Here is a 22373-nt window from a genome sequence, read left to right as displayed (position 1 = left end):
CTTCACACAAATTATGCTAGACTGAACGGATCGTTTATCCACTCGTTGGACCACCATTTGACATATATATCACTTGAACTGTCTGAAAGCGACTAAACGATTTAACCAATTTATGTACCTGCCGGTGGACCCAGCAGCCCCAGCCCCAGCCCCAGGCCCAGCCACAGCCATAGCCACAGCGATTCCACTCGGCTTGCGGGTGAGAATGTAATAAAAATTTAATGGCATTTATTAAGTACACATTAATTTGATTAACGTTCACACAGAATGTTTGCTTGTATTTATTTTTATACGAGTTTGAGAGTTCGAGTTCCGCTTGGAATTGATTTGCTGCAAATCGAAGCAATTATCCAAGGGACATCAATTTCAGGACATCAAATATTTATTTTGAGTGCTCCTAGCATGGCCGGGGCTATGGTAACTAAAGCCACTTAAGGGGGAAATCGAAATCTGCTTAATTGCGCCATAAGAAATGGACAAAAGGGTAGGGACTACAGCTGATTCCATCCGGACGCAATGGCAGGCGGCTGTGCACTATTGTTCTGATTTGACTTCGGCTGGCTTTCTGGCAATAGATCGAGTTTGAATGCAGTACGAAATTGATGTTGGGTCCGGCTCCAGTCCATGTCCATGCAGACAGCAGACAACAGGCAAAAAGAGCATTCGGCCAGTGGCGAATGCGATAATAGCCACCCACAGAAAGCATTCGGAATAAATACGGTAATGGGTCTCGGAGACTCCAAGTAGGGGCATCCACTTTGCTGGAATATGAGAACATTGTTCGTGGCCACAAAATGATGGTTTTGGCCAACAACAGCTCTGGATTCGTTTTTGTCTTTTGTGCATATATTTGCTGAACACTTCAATTTTTGGCAGCAATTTACGCTCTCAGTGCAATCAGCTTGTTGTTTTTCCTCCGGCTGCTTGTTGCTAATGCGCTTTAAGTAGGGGCATGCCACGCCCAGGCAGTTGCCGGAGGAATCAATTGCCACTAGATGGTCCCAAAAAGCCAGCCACTGAGCCAGTAGCACGGGCTTCTTGTATCCTTCTTCGTCTGCTTTTTATGCTCTTGCAATTTACACCAATTGCATCGGGAGGAAAGAATGGAAAACTTTCATTTAATGCCCGCACTTCTGGGTGTCGTTTCCAGCATGACATCAGCAGCGAGCAGCAAGGGCTCTTGGATTTCGACTAAATGCTGATCCCAAAGGAGGTGCCGATGCCTGTCGATGGAGGAGCAGGCAAAGGATTTCACAGCCAAAGCGATTTGCTTACACTCATGAGCTCTAACTGGCTTAGATTCAAAAGGTTCTTTTGAAAGCTGTCCGAAGCAATCTTAAAGAAGTGAAGATGCAGTACACTGAGTGATCAGATTGGGGGATATTTGCTTTACTATTCAGCCTTGTTCCCTACAATAGTAGGGGCTCATTATAGCTTGCATCAACATCGTGTGTAATTCAGAGAATTCAAGAAAGAACTAACACCAAAATGATACCAAACTGATTTCTCTGCTACACTTTACCCTTAAAATATTCGTGGGTTTTACAGTGAATTTTTCGGTTTTGTTTTTTGGTCCATTTTGTAGGCTTTTCCCTGCTGGCTGCTGTCCAAAGGGCAAGCACAAAGAGTTTGTTTGCATTTAAAGAATACATGGGGATAAACTTATAAATGACCCACTTTGGGATGAAGTTTTTAAATACGTTTTAATGCGCTTTGAAAAGGATCTGAAGAGGACACACTCACACATACATTCATTTATGTAAACGGAACACACACGAGTACGTCTACGAGTACGAGTATGTATATAGAGTCGGAAACAGTTGGCGATGCCGTTGAGTGATGCGCCGTTTGTCAACTTTGCAGGTCAGCAGAGTCCTTGCCATCATCATGGCCACCCTTTTTTCATCATATGTCCCGCCCCCACTCGACCCATTCCACTCTCGGCCCTGTCCTGGTGAATAATGATGCCGGGTCGAGCCGAATTGTTGCCAGTTTCAGATTAAACTGTTGGTCAAGTTTCAGCAGCAACAAGAGTTTGCTTTAACTCGATTCCCGCCCAACCACTTGAAGATTTTCAGAGCTCGGGAACAATGCCATACTCGTATTAGTTTATTTTATGTTGTTGGCCTTATTCTTTTTCCTTTTTTGTTATTTTTGCTTGTTGTTGATTCTATTCATGGCCCGAACTGAGACTGCTTGCTTGGGACTTTTGTGCTGCTGTGTGGTTCGGTGTGGTTCGGTTTCTCTGGTCAGACAGTCCGACGGCTTGGTTTTAAGTTGCCGAGTTATATTTATCTAAATGATGCCAGCAGGCAACTCTCCGTATGTGGAATATTTTTATTGTGGTAAGCAGTCGGTTGTTGCCAGTTTTCAGTTTTCAGTTTTCAGTTGTTGGTTAGCTGCTTTTGACATTCGCTTAGAGTGGAAGGAGGAGGGGCCCGCTACACAGCATTTTTGTGTGTGTCTAGCAGATAAGCCAATTTATGCAGTTGTTCTTTTTGAATATGCGTGTTAATTTGCTTGTGGATTCGTACCCACTGGTATTAATATGGTGGAGGAGCTAGTTGGGGCTTACGGACATGTATATCGGGCTGTGGTCCTTTTCTCGGTAGTTGTTGTCTCTGTTTCTGTTTCTCTTGTGGGGGCAAATGTTGGTCGAGTTAAGAGCCTGTTAAACCGTTTTAAATAAAAGTGTTGTCTTGGAAAGATTGTCACCCTTCCATGAGTACCAGTAATGGTACTCATGTAATTTTTATTCCATATTTCATATTCAAATTTTTAGTAAATCAAACATCCTAAGATGCGCAATTTACGACAGTTTGAGGGAATGGACCAACTACAATTCAAAGGTAAATTCCTTTGGATTTCCTCGTAGGACATCAAAGCATAAACTCCAGATGAGAGCAGAGCAGAATAAACCGTTCCCAGTTGCCTTCCAGTGGGACAGGAATTCATTCTCTCTGCCAGCGAACAAGTTCGAATTTCGAAAAACCGAGTGGCCAACGAGGGCCAGAACGAAGCGAGCGTCGTTCGGCCCATGCGAAAGCCATTTCCACCAATGAAGTCGGCCGCCAGCTCACTCGTGCATCGGGTTTCCAAGTGAACGGACGCGCTACGAGAGCCGGAACAACGCGGAACAAAACTAAACTATCTGCCGTGCGAATTGCGATCCGCGCGAAATTCTCCCACGCTTTTCTTTTCCCACACGAAATGTGGTTCGGTGCGCGTCTGCCGGTGCCGCTGTCGTTGTCGTTGTCGCTGTCGTTGTCGCTGTCGTTGTCGCTGTCGTTGTCGTTCTTCCCGTCGCTGTCATTTGCCGGCTTCTGGCAGCCTTCGCCAAAGTTCTGAGCGAGTGAAAGTTTCTGTGCATCGCATCTGTCGTGTGGCAACTTCGGTTCCCCGTTACTTTTGCATTTGCGTGCTTAATTTGATGTAATTACCAAATTGCTTGTTATGTTGCAGCACAATTTCACCCTGGCTGCAAACATTTAGTCCACCTCTCTGACCGCATATGCGACATTTGTTGGTGCTTTGTTGGGGGTTTTGCGAGTAGAGACGGTAAACTTGGGCTTTTCGGGGGCCAAATTTATAGTTTGAGCGGCAGCAGACCTTCACAGAAGATTGGTTGCCAATTTAATTTCAATTCAAGTGAATAAATCGGACGTGTCTTAAAGGTTGTGACATTCAAGAAATAAGAAATTGTGTGTGTCCTAAACTTTGGAGATTTTTGAAGAGATTACGAAAATGAGTTCATTTAAGTTAACACGAAAACAAATTTTGTGACATCCACAGTTTAAATGAAGATATTTAATTTCTATATTCTTATGAGATCTTTGATATCTCATGATTGTGATAGAATGTAGAAGTATGTAATGTTGTTGTCACAGTTCCCTGCTCTTCTATCAACAGAATTTTTATAAAAAGACATAAAAAATAAAGATCCGTAGAAGCCATGCTCATCTCTGAGAAGTCTTAAGACAGAACATCCCGGTTAATGAAAGTAAAATATATTTAGGGTCCTTAAACTCTATTCGAAATCATATCCACCATAACAAAAGATTTTGTAATAATTCCAGATACGATTATAGTGTTTACGTGCTTATTATTTGGTTAGATTACATCCGAATATTTTAAAGGAAACTATTAATCCGTGAAACTAAAATGTTTACTATTTTGAAAAGATTTAAACTGCATGCAGTTGCTGAAATTCCAAATTCCAAAAACAGTGATCATCAGACAATAAAAACTATTTGCTTTGGCATTCGAAATTCCTTGCGTTGCCACAACAAAGCAATTCAACCGTAATTTATAGGATTTTACACTCGAAATAAATTGTATACAGCTGTAATACCCTAATTTGTCTGCAATTGTGCAAAAAACCGCAAAAATCTCAACACCAAATCCTTTCACTGGAATGAAACAAACTAAATGGCAATAAAAACCGCTTTCGAGCAGTAGCAGGAGCAGGACAGGGCAGGGAATGCTGAGACACAAGCCCAGGGCCCTGGCCCTGGCTCTGGCTCTGGCCGCGGTGTAACCAGCAAAATAATTTGTTGCAATAAATATTTGAAAATCCAGTTAAGCGAAACATTTTCGTCACGAAGAGGCCAACTGGCCACAGAGTCTAAGAACTGCACAAAAAATGCACTCCCGGCTAGGTCGGCGGTAGGGCTGGGGGTGATGGCAAGGTCCACGGGTATGGCAGAGACGCCCAGGTCCTGGCCTGAGGCACTCTGTTGGTTGAATCGCCTCCTGTAGGAATCTGGCCCCTCTATAGGGTATCGTTGGTTGCGTGGATTCGTTGGGTTACTTTACAGAAGATCACACGCCATTCGGTTTTATTCCTATGGGATATTTATACGATATTTTAAATCATATTTTTATGATCAATTGTGAAACAGGATTCTTTGAAGTGGATTTAAACACCTAAACAAAAATTAATACTCTCATTAGAATCGCTTTTCTTAACTTTCTAAAAATTATTATTTAATAATTGTAAAAATGATACAATTATTTTTAATCATGTATATTTAATTCAATTGGAATTTCTTTTACTTTTTCACTTATTTTTAACAATTTATGTTGATTTGGATTTAAATAGTGTTACATTAACATAACCTTATAGTTTCAGTGATTTCTAAAGTATTTGCTTGATTCAAGTCCTTGATAGCTCTGCCTACACTTCAGTTGATGAGTTCTTTGTTAAATTGTGACAGTACGGGGTATAACCAAGTCTTCTTTGGCATATTTGAGACTCCATTCTCCGTTCCTTGTTTTGTTTTGTCTCGCATTTTCATGCAGTTGCCACTTTTTGCATGCCCCGCATGCCATCGGCAATGTTATGCCTTGGTGTTGGTGTTGTTCCTCGAGCTGCTGGTGGTGCTGCTGCCGTTTCTGTGGCACGCCTTGTTGCATATTGCTCGTTGGTTGTCCTGTGTGCCGCTGCCTGCTTCGGCTTTTGTGTCTCCATACCGGACGCTTTAATATTAAAAGCGTTTAAAATTTTTGTACGTTTCGTCGCCATTGTTCCGTGTCCTGGCACCCAGCCCGGAGCCTCCCTCTGCTGGATATCCCCAATCCATTTGGCAAGGGGTGGCACTGGAAGAGTGTCATGGGGAGCAGTTTGGCGGCACCCCTGTTGCTGTTGCAACGGTATGGGGTGCAACACTAACAAGCTTTGTTATGTTTCGCTGCCGTCCTGCAGTCCTGCCGTCCTACTGTCGCTGTTGCTTTTGAGTTTGCTCAACGTTGTGCCAACTGTGCGAGAGTTGCTGCGAGTCGCCCGCAGCGTCGGAAGCGGAAACGGAAGTGTTGCCATTGCCATTTTGCTGGCATCGCCGTTGCATTTTTGGTGCGCCCTGCGCCGCTCGGGTTCGTCTGTTTTGTTTGTCTTATACTCGCAGTTATTGTTGCTCTTGTTGCTGCCGATAATATTCCTTTCTGGCTTTCCCCTTGTAAAGCGCTGTCATGCTCTGTGCACTGTCCGCCTTTGCCCCCGACTTTCACCGCGTTGGGCGGGCGATGTCTTTTGCAGAAAACTTTCTGACAGGTGGTTTGTGTGTTACGTGTTTGCTGTTTACTTTGTGTAATCATTTCATTTGTCAGACTTGATTTGCTGGCAAGCACAGCGTTGACAGCTCGACATTGCAAATTGAGGCCGAAACGAAAATAATGCATTGCCCTGGGCTTCCACTGACTGGTTGGGAGAGCCCTGAGATTCACAAATTATTTGCACAAACTTAGGACATATTTGTATAATTACTCGTTGAGGCGTTTATTTAATTCAAAAGTAATTCGATTAACCAATTTATCATTTAAATTTAATAGAATTTCTCCCAAATATACAATAACATTTCAACTATCCTTGGGTCTTCCTTATCGTTACACCCCCTTGGTTATTTAAACTTTCACTCTTAATTGAAATCCCAGAGAATAAACCTTCAACTACAACTCCGTACTCCCTTCCCCAACCATGCGTCTGTCCAAAAGCCCGTCGAAAACTTCGTCAATCTCCCCCTTCCATCGGACAAGACAACTTAAAGGCTTTTGTTAAATTGCTGTTAAGACAAAATCCAATTTCCGCGGACAAATCAAATTACTGTCTGATGGCTGTCTGAAGATATTCCACTCAACAAATTTGAGTCCCAAACGCTTCAAATTAACGCCCTCGAAAATTAACTTCAACGGGGGGAGGCGGGGCGCGAAAAATTCAAAGCAACGCACAAACAAATGTCGGCATAAAGCCAAAATCAGAAGTCAGAAGTCAAAAAGCTAAAGTCAATGCCAAACTATGAACGAGAAGCTCGTCTAAACAGGAAGAACAACAACAACAAGAGCAGCAACAACTTTGACTTTTGCCACGCATCCGGATCCGGATTGGGGCTCTGCTCTGCTCGGCGCTGCGCTGCGCTGGTCTGGTGTGGGGCTGGGGGGCACGATTGCCATGTTAAGTGCTGGCAAACCCGCACGTCATCATCGTAGCCACCGTCGGCCCCCAGCACCAGAATCATCCGTACACCCATCATCATCATCATCGTCGTCCTCCTAGTCATGACGCTCCATTTCAATCCTGTCGACGATGTCGGTGTTGATTGCAACCTGCTTGTTTTTTCTTCCTGTTGCTGCTGTTGTTGTTGTTGTTGTTGATTACGCGCCGTTTAAGTGATTAAAGGTGAAAATGTTACCAGCCAGTGTGCGCCGTGCCCCCACGCCCCACGCCCCCTAATCCACTCACCCACACCCCATCCAAGTGGTGCGGTGGTGGTGCTCGAACATTTTGGCAACTCAACGTGAGTGCTGAAAATTTTCCCCTTGCCCATTGCAGAAGGAACTCAGGTAAAGGATTTTGAGAGCCATGTCAGAGCCACACTGGCCACCACGCCCCCGCAAACGCCTCCGCCAATGCCTACGCCCACAGGCCAGTGTCCGTGTCCGCGTCCGTGTCCGTGCTCGGCACCTGGCCACACTGCTGATTATAAATGCCGCAGTTACCATGCTGATGACAGCCACGCCCGCTCTCGCCGAGATTCCCTCAAAGGGTAAGTGCTTTGATAATTTAATGAGCCGCTTTTAATGGGCTTCTTATTTGATTGATTGAAGTGATTGATTTGATGGACAACGAGGGCGGAATAAGTGGGGGGGAGGCAAAAGATTATGTCAAATGAAATCTTTTCTTTTGTTGGGGAAATGATTACGAAACCAATAAAGGTCAGAGCTCCCAAAAGTTATTTTTTCTAAAGTATAATTGAAATTTTGATATTTATTTATGAAAATTAATGAATGACCAGCGGAAACGTTGTGAGCCGCGGGTCTATTTAATATAGATAAATGGATTGCCGGCAAAAAACTATATTTAGATTTTATTTGTTCCTATTTTGCTTTATCCCGCTACCTTCCGCGAGGTGTGTGGGACGCTGTTCCCTCCCGTAATTTCATTAGTTCCTCCCGATCCGATCCAGATTCTTCAAAAGATATGGTCATTTACTATGATTCTGCGTTTTTGGTTTTTTCGTATATTCAAAATTGTGGATGTCACAGATTTTCTTCCTTTGTGGGGCGAATAACACTTATAACAGTGTGATATAACAGGAGTCTGAATAAAATACTTATTTGCTATAGGTCCTATTGTCTCTGAGATCTTGGCGCTCATCGGGACGGATGGACGGATGGATGGAGTCACGGACAGACAGAAATGGCTCTATCGACTCAGCTATTGGTGCTGATTTAGAATATACATACTTTATAAGGCGAAACTTTATGGGGTCCCCTTTCACCACAAATCTAATATACTCCTATACCCTTCGGGTAGCGGGTTTAAAAATAAAATGAAAGTACTGGGATAATTATACAAGTAAAGAACCTTTCCAAGCAAGTTGAAGAATTTTCCAAATATCTGCAGATATTCATTAGCAGTCGTACAATTTTCCCCTAGATAATTTACATACACAATTGTTAAAGAAAACAATATTTAAATGCCTCAATTATTGATTCCATCTACATAAATGGGTATCCTATATATGTAGGTCCGTATGTATTTCTCTTCTTCCACGTGGAGTGCACTTAACACTTTGATATCTATTCCATTATGATCGTATTCGGCAACCAATTTCATTCGGTAAACTGAAAGATATTTTTGCTATATTCGGAAAAATGTGTTTACTTTTGCCATTAAAAGCAATTTCGAAGGAGAAAATTATTGCCTTTGCTGTTTCCCAAGTCTATTTCTGAACGTTCTTGGCCCACTCGACTCCGACATTGGTAGGAGGGAATGAGGCAGAATTGTGCATATTAGAAAAATTTATGAAAAACAATTTTCCATTTTGCTGTGGATACAAGTCAGAAGGTGGAGCAGAGGAAGGGCGTATGCTATTTGCATATTTGTTAAATTTATCTTTGGCTAAGCAAACACTGAGACATAGCAGAGGAGAGCAGAGCAGAGCTGAACAGAGGGTAGTACGAGTATCCTCGAGGATATTTTGTGACATAATCAAATATGCTTTAAGCCAAAGCCAACAACTCAACCCTTTTGAAGTCGCTGCCAACAAAAATGAATGAACTGCAGATAAAAGATGTTGGCCCCTGCCATGCCATGGTTGTTCAGTTATTTCTCATATATGTATGTAAATATGTATCTTACAGCAAATTTGCGTTGCTCCTCGCTCCTCCTGCTCGCCAGAAACACAATTTTCTTATTTCTTTCGTCTATTTTATGGGCAGGGAAATGCAAATGCTTACAAGACGTTTAACATGTCACCTGCGGGCAAAAGACGCTCCCTGCAAAATGCTCACCACACTTATCTGACAGTTGTGCATCTCTGGCCCGGCCCCCTTTCCCGGGCATATGTATAAAATATACATTTGTTTGCCTTACCATGTTTGTCACTTATCGTTTGGTCCAATGTTTTGCAGCTGAGTGCCATTCCCCCAGCGAGTGCTCTGCCTCCTCCTTGAATCTGGCTGGGTCTGGGTCTGCGACTGGGACTGGTACGGGGACTGGTACTGAGGCTGAGACTGAGACTGAGGCTATGTGATGCTGTAGATAAATGTTTTTGTATGTCTGCCAGGATATATTATGATTTTATGCATGGTATGGCAAGAAATTACTAGTTTCCCAATGCTGAGAATATAAAAACTGTATATAGTTGTCGTTTCTATATAATATATAATAATATTTTATGGTCGGACTGTTAGGTGTCTTCGTTAGCTCTGTCTGAATGTTCTAGAGTCCAAGCATCCCACAAATATGTATATCATCAAAGTATACGTAAGGTTTAATACAAATTCAAATTCAGTAACAGGTATGATTCTGCACCCGTGCCGAACTTACCTTTTTTTCCATAGCACCAATCAGCACTCTCGGATGAGCGGAATATTCTATATTTGGCTCGTTCTCGAGTACGAAACGAGGCTGATGTATGTAAATGCTCGATGTACTGGCGCTTGTCTCCGTACAAATTGTCGCTGTGGATTTTGTCCATCTCGTCCCTCTTCTGATTGAGATTTACCAAATTTGTCTTCTTTACTTAGCTTTTTCTTGTTTTTTCTGCTACTACTCCCATGTTTTTTCTTTTTTGATTCGACGGAGCAACTGGTCCCCATTAGATGATTTGTGTTCAGAAGGATATATTCTTAAAGTCACTATTTCTTTTTTTCTGTTATTTCTGAATAAACACAAGTTATGCATTAAATGCCTTCCATTCTTTTCCAGTCTGTTCCGCTCGCTATTCCCTCTTCTTTGGTGGGTTCTACTCCCAAAGCAGTAAAGCATACTTTATGGCATACTATTTTCCTCGTATTTCCTTTTGTCGCTTTCCACTATTTTCACCATTTTATGGCAATGCTTCCGTCAGAGATTTTTTCTTGGATATTCTTCATTTTCTTTAAAGTGTCCTTGACTGGTCGAGAAAAAAACGTTGCACACGCGGGTCCTCTCGCCGGTCGTTCTTCCTTCCTGCCCGGAACTCCTTTGACCGAGTCGTTGGCGGTGGAATTCTTATTACGAGTATTATGAGCTCGCGTGTGCGGCACATGCATTTTTCCATATTACCTCCTCGGACTGCTGGGCAAAACTTATTAAAATTGTTCAGCGTCGTTGCTGGTGCAACACTGGCATTCCAAGCTCCACCGAGTGTGGTCTCGGTCCCGGGCAGGGGCAGGGGCGGGTTCGGTTCGGGCCGGGTCGGGTCGGGTCGGGCATTGCGATTTATGTTTCAAGTTTGAAATTCCCGAAATAGTTTCGCGTGCTGCAAATTGTTAACGAAACTAATCAGCATAAAAATGCAGTAGTGCAAGTGCCGCAGTGTTGGAAAAAGTGAAAGTGTTCTGCGTTAGACCCGTTTAATAGGTTTATTTATGGTGGAAAGGGGTCGGGGAAATTCCGCGCGTGACTTGGTGAAAGGGGTTTTCAGCCAGAAGCCAAATGGAGTGCACGGCAGAAGGGAGTGACGAGTATTTCGTATTGGATGCTATCCCTTGGCCGATAAACCGAATAAGCTGTGCTTCAGATGTCCCAATGGAAGATTGTATTTGTATTTTTCACTGTGAACACAAACAAAAATGTTTAAATTGTATTGTGTTTTATCTCGTAGTCCCTATGTGACCGGCTGCTGCATCTGTGCCCCCATAAAGGCCCAGTCGACGCTTTCAACACAGCATCAAGCTCACAGCCATAGCCTGGCAGATCTGGTGCTCCCCAGCCGGAGCAAGCAGCTCGATGGCCTCACCGACAACCTCTTCGATGTCCTCGTGATAGGGGGCGGGGCCATGGGATGTGGCTGTGCCCTTGATGCCGCCTCGCGTGGGCTGAAGACCGCCCTGGTGGAAGTCTCTGACTTTGGCAGCGGCTCCAGCTCCAAGTCCAGCAAGCTCCTCCATGGCGGACTCCACATCATGCAGTCGGCACTGAAAAAATTCGACACCAATCAGCTGACCTACTTGTATGACGCCTTGCATGAGAGGGCTCTGTTCCTGAAAACAGCGCCCCATCTGGTGAAGCCAGTGGCGATGATAATGCCAATAGAACAATATCGGGACCTGCCCGGGCTGTGGCTGTTGCTAAAGATGTACGATGTTCTGGCTGGTAGCTCAAAACTGAAGGCCTCGCACTTCCTTAACGCCAAACAAACACATTTTGCCTGTCCCATGCTCAGGATGGACCACCTGAAGGGCTCGCTGGTCAGCTACGAGCTGCAGATGGACGATGCTAGGCTCTGCCTTGCCCTGGCTCTGACAGCCGCACGCCAGGGCGCCAGTGTGGCCAACTATGTCCAGCTGCAGCAGCTGGTGCCGCCGGACCTCGCAGGAATTCGGCTGGCCATCGTCAAGGACCTGCTGACTCAACGCCAGCTGGCCGTGAAGGCCAGATGTGTGATCAATGCTTCGGGGGCCTTCGTGGACTCTGTACGCCAGATGGACTCGAACAAGGCGCTGGCGATAGCTAGCCCCACAGCCGGGACTCACATAGTTCTGCCGGGTTACTTCGCCAAGAGTTGTGCTGTGCATGGACTGCTGCCGGGGGAGATATTTGCCATACCCTGGCAGGGACACACATTGGTGGGGTGCAGCGATGGTGATCTGGGACTGGAGCCCCTGGAGACGGAGGTGGATGCGCTGTTGGACAAGTTCAGGCAGCGGATCAGGCAGGATGTGGTGCTGGGCAAGGAACATGTTCTGAGTGCCTGGAAGGGCTTGTGGACAACTGTGTCCGCACCTGGCCTCAGTAGTCCAGAGTCTCGGCGTCCTGTGCTGATGGCCAGCGACCGGAGACTGCTCACCATTGCCAGCGGGGACTGGACCAATTATCGCGCCATGGCCGAAGGCACCATCGACGGGGCTATCAAGACCGTGAGACTCCAGCCGCAGTCCGAATGCTGCACCCACCAACTGCCCCTTGAGGGGGCTCTCCACTGGACCAAGGAGCTTCCCCTCGAGCTCATGCGAAGCTTCGACCTGTCCGCCGATGTGGCCTTCCATCTGTCCGAGTCTTACGGCTCCAACGCCTTCACCCTGCTCAGCGCCTTCGATGGCTGCCACCGGCGACTCCACGACCATTTGCCCCACATCGAGGCCGAGGTACACTATGCGGTGCTCTTCGAGTACGCCCTGACCGCTGTCGATGTGCTGGCGCGCAGGACGCGAGTGGCTTTCGTGGATGTGGCCGCCGCCATGCAGATTCTGCCGCGTGTGGTGGAGATCATGGCCGAGCGACTGAACTGGAGCCGCGCTGTCCAGAGAGACCAAATGTTTCGCACGTCCAGGTTCCTGAAGGAAGAGATGGGGATGGGTACAGTCACGCTTGCCGATTCCATCGGCCAGAAGATGGCCAAAAGAATCGGCGCCAAGTAAGTCCTGGGGTGTGGCTAACAGTTGCAGCAGTTCAAACGTTCAATAAATACTCTGAACATCTTTATGTATTCCGAATTCGTGTTCTGCTTTAATTTCAATGTAATCTAAACACACTTTAAAAATTCGACGCCATAAAAAACTCATTTGCGCAGCTAACGAGCGGCCGTTAGCCAAAATATGGCGCCAATATGCCGCCCCTCTCTCCCTACACCAGCCCCTCGTTCATAAGAAGTCGGAGCCGCCCCCTCAATCAGCCAATAAATAAAGTAATGTATGAACGATACGCATATTCAAAAGAGCGGCGCAGAAACAAGAAATGATTTTGCAGCACAGCACCCATAACAATAATTCAAAATGGGTCGCGTGGCCCCCCCTACCAGCGGGAAAATATAGCTCATTTATTAAAAACAAACGACAAAAATAAATTGCCAAAGTAACGCCAGCAAAAAGAAGAAAAATCGAACACAAAAATGCCTTAACGACTGCCAGCGACTCGAAAAAGGAGGAGAATCGAAATCCAAAGCGGGTTTCTTTTCATCCGAACCCGATGATTTTGTATTTTACAATTTGATTGAAGGAATTACATAGTTCGAGTTAATTGAATGGGATTCATGTTAGTGTGTTTGTGTGACAATAGTGTTGAAATAGCAGCTGCCCAAATATTCCTGAAAGTTTCAAGGGCTACAAATAATAGTGAGGTGTGATTTTGTTAAGTGTTCGTCGTGCTCAGGAGGCGCAGTAGACATCGGACCAGTCCTTCGGCTTAATACTGATAGCCACGTGGCTTGGGGCCACGACACTGGCCGTAGCGGGGCGACGAGCGTGAGCGATAGCGGCTACGGGAAGCGGAGCTGGAACGCTTGCGAGAACGGGATCGAGAACGGGTACGTGAGCCCCCGCTGCCGTGGACGGGAGAGTAGCGGCGGCGCCAGGTGGCGCGGACCTTGGTCGGGCGGAAGGCCGACACCACGATCCTTCTGCTGTCGATCTGGCCTCCGTCCATGTTCTTGATGGCGCGTGCGCAGTCCGTTGGATTGGCGAACTCCACGAAGGCGAATCCGCGTCCCGTGTGATCCCCGTAGAGTTCAATCGGGAAGTCGACTGCTGTCAGGGGGCCAAAGTTCCCAAAGATCTCGGTCACATGCTCCTTTGTTACCTGGCGGCTCAGTCCCTTGATGTGCAGCCTCACCTTCGAGATTGGCGGAGCCCCTGAATGGCAGCCGCCTCTTTCACGCCCGTAGCTTGTCGAGTTCGGAGATGTCATACGGCGGTATCTGTTGCGGATGGGGCTGCGCGACTTGGAGTGCCCACGGGAACGGGAACGGGAACGTGAACGGGAGCGGGAAGGGGAGCGAGAGCGGGTGCGGATGCTTCGCTGCATCAAATCAGGCTTAGCTGGCGGCTGATTGGAGCCAGAATTGGAAGTAATGGAGGCCACTGGGAGCTGCGAAGTGGCAGCAGCTTTGCCTGGCTTGGAATTGACACTGGAATTACTAGTTATTGGTAGCGTTGTTGGTTTCACATCAGCTTTGGAATTGGTCGTCTGACACTTGGTATTGGAACCAGTGTCGATAGGCTTCGAAACAACTATCGATAGCTTCGGATTGGAGCCAGTATCGGTTGGCTTGATATCCAAACTGGAGTTGGTCACCGGGTGTTTCATTTCTTCGTCGACGGTCTTTGTCGAGTCCTTGGAGTCCTTCGTAGTTAATTCAGGATCTTTTGGTTTTGTGCCCGGAGCATCGCTGATTGGTTTTGCATTGGAACTAGAGTTCTTTGGTTTCGAGTTGGAACCAGTCAAGTCTGAAATGTCATCAGCTTTGGAACTGGAACCAGCACCTTCCGCCTTGGAAGCATGACTTGCTGTCTTCGCAACGGAACCGGAACGGGAGCTGGAGCTGGTTCGAGCGGCAGCTGGCTTCGATTTGTGGATGGACTTCTTTGGTGGAGACGTTTGGATGGCAACATCTTTGTAGCGGTTGTTGCGCTTCTTACGAGGCGGACGCGCATCCTCTTCTGAATCAGAATTGGCACCTTCAGCACCTTCCTTCGGAGCCGAATCGGTGACTGGAAGTGCGCGACGGCGCATGCAGCTCTTGCCGGACTTGGAATGTCCCGAGCGGCGTCGATGGGTGTTTGACGGCTTCTCGTGACGTGAACGTCGGTGCGAACGGCGACGGCAACAGCGATGGGCAGACGAGTCGCTGCTGTTTGACGACCTGTCAGGGCTAGTGCTGCCCGTGAGGTCCGACTCGTTGTAGCCCATGCTTATCGAAGACAACGATGAAGTCTCGGACGAGGACGACGATTTGGACTTCTTTGGCTTGCTGCTTGATTTGCGGCCTGGCTTGTGCAGCTTGCCCAACTCCGGCTTGCTCGTCTTCGCCGGCTCGTCCATCTCCTTGCTTTCTTCGGTGGCACTGGTCGCCAAGGACTCGTCTAGACAATTGACGGGAAGATCGCCACCGGTATTGGTCTTGACTTGCATTTGACTTAACATCTCGCTATTACAATTAATCAAAAAATGTTTTATCAAGAAAAACTTTTTTTTTGGAAATTAATTTTTGATTAGAGCCTTGGAAACTGTTCCTTACACTTCGACTTGTAGTACGGAATGAACAGAAAATCGTCTAGGAATAATTCACTTAAAGAAAACGTAAAAGCACGGGCTACTACGAGTTGGTGCTGAATGTTTTCTACAAATCTAAAAAAAAGAGTGTTGGATAAGATTGTTTGCTACAATTTTATTGCTCAATAGCAATGTAATTGAAATTTAATCAGTATTTGCTGTAGTTTCTGTAACTTTCCAGGGTTGTTCGAGGTCCCTGATCATTATTTTTACAGACTTAATCAAAGCCATTCTGTCCGAGGGCCGCCATGAAGCCCAGAAGATGCCACGCTGAGTGTTATCGGCATTTGCGTCATAATCCATATATCGTCCATTTAGAGAACTGAAAAAGTACGAAACTAAAGTAGAGCACAATACTTCTAAACATATCAATTACCTTTGGGCGCAATCCTCGAACCACCAGCCACCAAAATTTGAGATTGGGGGGCAAATTTCTGTCGTGGACAGTTTGCTGTCTTGATCAGGTGTGGAGAAGTTCCCGTTGAGGTGGTGGGTCAGCGAGTCGCCTGCTGTTCCAGAATATTCGCCAAGCGACTGGAGCTCGAAGGCTTCCTCCTCGCTGCCCACTTGGAAGTTATCGTAACGGGCATGGGCGACGCTACCATTGAAGTCCTGCAGTTCAATGTAAAGCTCATGGCGCCGGTGCTTAGTCAGGCAATGCAGCTTCTGAAGACCAATGAAGAACTCGCCGCTCAGGTCGCCAAAGCCGTTTACGTATTCAGCCCACTGTCGCTCAAAGCTCACTGCTCCGTCAATGCGTCTCTGGACGACTATCCAGCCAGGTCCAGCAACGCGGGACTCGCAGGGCACTGGGAACGGATCCACTCCAGGAACGGTTAACATATGAATATCGCTGGAGCCAATGAAGTTGCGACAGCTGCTGGGAGTCTGATTCCCGATTCCTTCTTGCTGCTCAAGCAGTTGCTGGAATGGGGATTTCTCGCCCGGTTGGTGGACCGGGGACCTCAAGCTGCCTGTCTCCGCTAGGGCCGACAGCAACTTCGCAAAGTAGGTTCCCATATTGGAGTTCATTTGAAGTTGCGTAACATACGAATCCTTCAAGCTCTGCAACATCGAGCTCTGGATGTTGAACAGCCCGTCCGTCTCCCTGCTTCTGTGCTCACAGTCGTTCAACCTGCTCTTGTACTGCCCAACTTCATTTTCCACACTACTCAAAGACGTAACGTCCTTGAGCATAGACCTTACCATGGGAAAGCAGTAGGATCGACACTGGTGCTCCAGCGACCTAGCCGTATCGAAGTCCTAAAATTCCACAAAAATAGCACTCCAATTATGTTTTCCTGAGTTCCCTATTGGCATAGTGTAATCCCACCTTGGCATCGCTATTTGCTACGGGTGTGGTCGATTCCCCGGTCGAATATTGCAGGACACATAGCAAGATCAAGCCCAGTAACATTATGGCAGCTCTTTGAGGCTACTCAGCCACTTCACATCAAAAGGAAAAAGAGACTGAAATTTGCCCTGCGAATGCAGTAGAATGAAAGCTTCATTCGCTTCTTATCAAAGGTTCGCCTTCAAAGGTTATAAATAAATTGGAACATATCGGTAAAGGGCAGAGGCTGATGTGGGGTTATTGGACTATCGCTGAAGCTATTAGTCACCCCAGATCTCCCTAGGGAATACATACAATCGCTGTATAACAGGGACTTTTATACATTCAACTCAAGAGTTAGCTGGAGGAAGCTACCAGAATTCTGAGCATTGTGCAGTGTTCGAAAAATACCCCTTTTGACAACAAATTTCTACCTTTTGAACACTGAATCGACTTGGCTGTGCCATTTTAGTGCCGAAAAGTATTGAAGTTTTCTTTTAATTCAAAAATATTTAAAACGAAAACTAGAAACATTTGAAATGCATCTGCTTTATTCACGGTATCTATGCACTTCGGACTGTGATGAACAGACCTTAGTTTTTACCCAAGCTTGCTGCCACTCGACTTCATATGTGGCATCTCGTGATAGGGAGTAGGACAATGGTTCTACTCAGCACATGAATTTGTTGCGCCACACTGAAGAGGGCGGATCGCGCTTGTCCGTGGATGTGGTAGTGGGATCCAGGCCCGTGTCGGGTGGGGCTGGAGAGGTGGCTGCTACCGTGGTGATGCCGCTCGTCCCGGGCAAGTCCAGGAACCCATACGGTGTCTCCGGAGTAGGAAATTTCTCTTTGGCAGTGCTCTTCTTTTTGGTCTTGGTCACAGCGAACTGATACTTTTCCGATTTCTTTGGCTTACGACACAGGCTAGGTACTATTTTGGGAGATGACACACCCATGGCAAGAGCCTTGAAGAATTTCCTGGCATGGATCTGCGGCTTCGACGGACACGAAGCGGTAGTCGTTGACTCCTTGATTTTGGCGTTCGTTTGGAGCTTCTTGGCCTTCACAACAGATCCCAGGCCCATCTGACGCACCAGAAAGTGCTGGGCCAGGACCAGTTGCTTCGTCTGTTCGGTCTCACTCCACTTGTGGTGCTCGGCCATGATGTCCAGGATGCGTGGCAGCATGTCGAGCGCGGCCAACGCATCCACAAAGGCCACGCGCAGGCGTCTCGCAATGATGTCCACCAGGGTGCAGGCGTACTCGTGCCTGGCTGCATATTGCACCTCTGCCTCGATGTAGGGGAAGTGGCAGTGCAGGCGCTTCTTTGATGTGGCCTCCGATAGGAGGGTGTGACCATTCGATCCATAGGAGTCGGCAATGTGCTGTGCAACGTCCATGGGCACGTCGTAGGCCTGAACGAAGTCGAGGGGGAGCATAAAGCCCCAGTTCTCAGCTCCGTCCAGGATCAGATCACTGGTGCAGCTAACCGGCAGGTCGGGGTTCAGGTCGCACACGTCGATGGCGGCGTCCACCGCCTCGGCAGCCATCACGCGGTAGGTGCTCCAACGGCCGCCGCCCAAGGTGATTAGACGGCCCTCGCTGATCTCCAGAAGATAGTTGCGTACCAGCGGCCGTTTCTTGTCTACAACTGCGGTACACGAGCTTTCGTCCGGTCTTAGCTCCAGTCTTAGCTCTGGGCCTGCCTCTGGTCTTACTTCCGGTCTTGCCTCCGGTCTGGCCTCCGAAGGGCAGACTACGGCCGGCCGCATGGCTGTCCAGGCGCTGAGCACATTTTCCGGACCCAGTTGAACGGTTTTTTCCATGTGATCGCGGGCCGAATCCAACAGCAGCTCCACATCTTCCGGCTGGGGCGTGGGGATCTGTCCAATATCATCGACAACGCCCTCCGAAGTGCCAAGCAGAACGTGGTTCTCGAAGGGTACCATTACCAGCGTCGGGTCATGCTGCGATGCGGCAGGGCATAGCAGGCCGTACTGGAGCGAGCCGAAGTAGCTGGGCAGGGCGAGGGTGGTGCCCAGGGTGGGCATGGAGATCGGCATCGTTGTGCTATCGCTCAGCTGTCGAACTCTGTCCGTGTGGGCGCCTGTGGCATTGATCACCGACTTGGCCTCGATGTAGAACTTCTCGTCGGTGAGGACGTCCCGGACTCCGGCACACCGACAGCAGCCATCCTTGCGTATCAGCTCGATCAGCTCCATGTGGTTGGCCACATTCGCCCCCAGATGGACGGCTGTCATGACGAGGGCTATGCACATACGGGCGTCGTCCACCTGGCCATCGTAGTAGACCAGTCCGCCACGCAGACCCTTGGACTTCAGCAGGGGGAATTCGTCGAGGGTTTCCTCTTTGGAGAGGAAGTGAGAGCTGCGCACGTTCGACGCTCCAGCCAACCAGTCGTACGCCTTGAGATAGGGATATGGAGTAAATATTGAATACTTAATATGTCGCCTCCTTTCTCACCTTGAAGCCCAGCCAATAGAGGGGCAAGCGGACGACACTGTAGATCGGCATGAGCATCGGCTGGACCCGGTTCAGATGGGGGGCGATCTTCAGCATGGTGGCACGCTCGCTCATCACCTGCTGCATCATGTGCAGGTGCTCGAAGTCCTTGTCCCGGATGATATCAGTGATATAGGAGCCGCTGCCGTCAATTAGTTTGCTCGACTTTGAGCTGGCGCCACTGGAGAAGTCCACGGCATCTATTAGGGCCGTTTTGAGGCCGCGACTCGCGGCGTCCACCGCACAGCCGCAGCCGGCAGAGCCTCCGCCAATCACCAGAACATCGTATTCCTCCTTTTTCATGGCGCACAGGTGCTCCAGCCGCGTGGGGGTCCTCTTATGCGTGCACGCCTGCCTCGACTTTGGCAGCGTCAAGCAACCCGTCTTCCTCAGCAGAGGCGGCGAAGAGACCCAGCTGGAACATACTCTGGATAGCATAATGCAGTTTAAATGTGGCACAAAGGTCAAGAAAAACACTAAAAATTTCGAATTTCTACGCAATTTGCATCTGACAGAAACAAAAACAATGCAGTAGAAACTTTAAAAGCCAAAAGCCCAATCTGATGTAAACATGATGGATGTGAATAATCCAACTATCTGACATTGACAGCTGATGAAGTTTCGGACGAGACCTACTTTGTTAGATGAGGAACTTCCCCGTGCTTTAGATATTTGGCTACTAATCTAGGTGATTCCTTAACAAGTGTCACAACAGCCGATCCCCACTCTTTAAAATTCAATAAAAAACTTGAATAATTTATTGGCGCTCGCCGGTGCTCAAACGAACACACTGAACGCAGCTCGTCCACACCCAAAGCCAATTAAAATTAATGAAAATTATAGATATGCGGGCTGTGGCCCCACCTTTCGCCCATTCCCAGCACTGGCCTGCCCTCCGCGGAAAGGTGTCGACCTGTCACAGTTTCTGACAATTTAAACTCGTGACTGGCAGGCAGACAGACAGACTGACCCCCGGGGCAGTGATGGGGGGAATGTGAAACTAAATTACTATGCTTAGCACATTAGGGTTGGGAAATTTAATTACATGCAATGGCGAGGCGAAATGGGCCAAAAACTCCTAGCCATTCGATGGAAAATTTCCTGGGGGCTCGAGGTAGCAGAGGCGTTGTCCAATGCTTACACGGGGTAAGCACAAAAATGACTCCCCTCCACCTTAACTGTATCTGCCGGAATGTTAATGCTTGTCCGCAGATCCCCCATGGGGACATCACTCGGACGCCATAGAGCAGGACTGAAGGCTGGCGCTGTCGCTGGAACAATTGGTGTCAAAAGTACTCGCTGCAGGACTATGACAGGCCTTTGACTTTCACACGCTAATGAGTTTGTTTAAGTAATTTCAATTCATTTGTTAATTTTCAACTATTGTCTCTCTATTGACATTATTAATGTGCCCTGGGCCGGTGCCTGCCCATCAGTCTGTCACTCTGTCGGACGGAGTGTTGGGGCTGCCTTGTCGTTTTCCGTGTCTGTTTATTTGCTTGTTTGCTTACCTGGAGGGCCTGCCCCCATGTCCCAGGTCCATGGGGATTGTGGTCCGTTTTACTTGGCTGTGCGTGCCCCTGAATATCGTTGTCCTTTTGTCATTGCCCTGGCAATGACCGGGCCGGGTCATTAATATCGCTTCTCCACGTAGATAAATATTAAATTATTGAAATGCCATCGGCGCATTTGGCTTCAAGTTAATGTGAGTCAATGAATGGGTAATAATCTGATAAAACGTCATCGATCAAATGTTTTTTGGGAGAACAGAGATATATTAAAGTCGTGTAGATTCATAAACCAGTCGGAAGGAAGCATTTCCTTTCTATATGGTCGTGTCTGTCAGAGCCTGGAGATAAAACAAACAAAATTTGAATGGAAACTCCTGTGTCAGCCACATCTTGAAGATACGAGAAAACCGAAAGTGATGATGGTTATCTTTCATATCTCTCCGGAGGGATTACATATAGTAGTAGTATCATAGTGTCGCGGCACGTGTCATGCGATTTTTTCTGATCTAACGAAGAGGCCTCTTGAAATAATATTACATGGAAAAACTATTAAAATATCCATTAAAGGCTTTGATAATCCCCGTTTTAGGCTGTGAGCTCAGTCTTTAGCCCTTAACCGTTTAACCTTTGGCTTTAAAACTTGGGGAGTTTTGTTCTGCAACATTAAGAGTCTATTTCATTTGGAAAATTCCTGTCGTCTGTCCAAACTTCCTTCCCCAATAAGGAAGTCCTCTAATAGTCGTGGCAAATCAAGATTCTGTTAGAAACTCCAATCTTTAAAAGGACAGCAAGAAATTAAGGTGGAAGCGGCTGAAAGAACTAATTTTAATGATATAAAGCTGATCATTAATGTATGTCCTCACACGTTGTAAAATCGTTTGAGCTTGGACACAAAAAAAGAGCAACAAGAACAATGCCAACGGCCTTCTAAACACAAATTTCCGGCATAGGCCACATAACAAACCTAACCCGATACGATAGTCTTGGTCCTTAGTCCTTAGTCCTTACCGACACCACATCTCCTCTCCCGATGGCCGTCCCCAGTCTGCTCCAACCCGCCACGCCCCGGCACTTTGTTACATTTCGTTACCTCGCCAAAGTGCCTCAACACATTGGCGCGGTATGGCGTGGCCTTGTTGCTTCCTGCCTGCTTCCTCCTGCCACATATCTCCTGCCCCACCTTCCGGCTTCTTGCCCCCTGCCGTTGCCGCTGCCACTGCCACTGGCGGTGTTGGCTGCAACTGGCTTTGTTTTGTGTGCTGATGTTGTTGGCGTGTGGCTCACCTTTTTCGCCCCCCCGCCAGCTAGAGAGGTCCGGTCCTCTTTGGGCATTATTGCAGCTATAAAGTCAGTGCCTTGAACTTTTTCTGCTGCTGTTTTTGTTTCAGCCCCGATGTTCCTTTGGTCCGGCAGCTTTTCTTTTTTCCGCTCTTTTTTTTTGCTCTTTTTTGTCGCCTTATTGCTATTGAAGTTTGTTTTTTATGGCCTGGCCGAGCTTGACAATAAGCACGGCGGCGGCGAAACTTTTCCAC

The 22373-nt window shown here is 47.4% G+C and overlaps 4 protein-coding genes across 7 annotated transcripts in view; 1 reads left to right on the top strand and 3 right to left on the bottom strand.

Annotated features, from left to right (window-relative positions):
* The first annotated feature begins 3080 nt into the window (after positions 1–3080).
* Positions 3081–22373, top strand: part of DIP-kappa (Dpr-interacting protein kappa) — a 56057-nt gene continuing 36764 nt past the window's right edge. For 3 of the 4 annotated variants that reach the window (XM_015179881.2, XM_001357276.4, XM_033379471.1), the window contains exons 1-2: positions 3081–3432; positions 7325–7538. In XM_015179881.2, coding sequence (XP_015035367.2) covers positions 7355–7538 — 184 coding nt within the window. In that variant the 5' untranslated portion in view covers positions 3081–3432; positions 7325–7354. Of the gene's footprint in view, positions 3433–6919; positions 7172–7324; positions 7539–22373 lie in introns of those variants that run through there. The other variant, XM_033379470.1, reaches the window with a different exon arrangement.
* LOC6903416 (serine/arginine-rich splicing factor 4) lies at positions 13371–15347 on the bottom strand. The gene has a single exon (XM_033379472.1). It carries the CDS (start codon positions 15341–15343, stop codon positions 13607–13609), a length of 1737 nt encoding a protein of 578 aa, XP_033235363.1. The 5' UTR covers positions 15344–15347; the 3' UTR covers positions 13371–13606.
* On the bottom strand, positions 15568–16945 carry LOC26532442 (ficolin-1-like). The gene is made up of 3 exons (XM_033379473.1): positions 16806–16945; positions 15849–16735; positions 15568–15794 (listed from the first exon to the last, which is right to left on the bottom strand). Exons 1-3 carry the CDS (start codon positions 16887–16889, stop codon positions 15617–15619), a joined length of 1149 nt encoding a protein of 382 aa, XP_033235364.1. The 5' UTR covers positions 16890–16945; the 3' UTR covers positions 15568–15616.
* On the bottom strand, positions 17335–19934 carry Gpo3 (Glycerophosphate oxidase 3). The gene is made up of 2 exons (XM_001357275.4): positions 19292–19934; positions 17335–19233 (listed from the first exon to the last, which is right to left on the bottom strand). Exons 1-2 carry the CDS (start codon positions 19766–19768, stop codon positions 17476–17478), a joined length of 2235 nt encoding a protein of 744 aa, XP_001357311.3. The 5' UTR covers positions 19769–19934; the 3' UTR covers positions 17335–17475.

The sequence above is a fragment of the Drosophila pseudoobscura genome, chromosome 4 (genome assembly GCF_009870125.1).
Source record: "Drosophila pseudoobscura strain MV-25-SWS-2005 chromosome 4, UCI_Dpse_MV25, whole genome shotgun sequence".
Taxonomy (NCBI): Eukaryota; Metazoa; Arthropoda; class Insecta; order Diptera; family Drosophilidae; genus Drosophila; species Drosophila pseudoobscura.
Note: the sequence above shows the minus strand (reverse complement) of the source record. Positions and strands in the feature narration are given on the sequence as shown.

Excerpts from the sequence above, each read along its gene's own strand:
- LOC26532442 (XM_033379473.1), bottom strand. The coding sequence starts at position 16,889 with ATGTTACTGGGCTTGATCTTGCTATGTGTCCTGCAATATTCGACCGGG. Across the intron at positions 16,736-16,805 it reads TAGCAAATAGCGATGCCAAG|GACTTCGATACGGCTAGGTC; the intron begins GTGGGATTACAC and ends GTGGAATTTTAG. Across the intron at positions 15,795-15,848 it reads TTCGAGGATTGCGCCCAAAG|TTCTCTAAATGGACGATATA; the intron begins GTAATTGATATG and ends GTACTTTTTCAG.
- LOC6903416 (XM_033379472.1), bottom strand. The coding sequence starts at position 15,343 with ATGTTAAGTCAAATGCAAGTCAAGACCAATACCGGTGGCGATCTTCCC.
- Gpo3 (XM_001357275.4), bottom strand. The coding sequence starts at position 19,768 with ATGCTATCCAGAGTATGTTCCAGCTGGGTCTCTTCGCCGCCTCTGCTG. Across the intron at positions 19,234-19,291 it reads TCTATTGGCTGGGCTTCAAG|GCGTACGACTGGTTGGCTGG; the intron begins GTGAGAAAGGAG and ends CCCTATCTCAAG.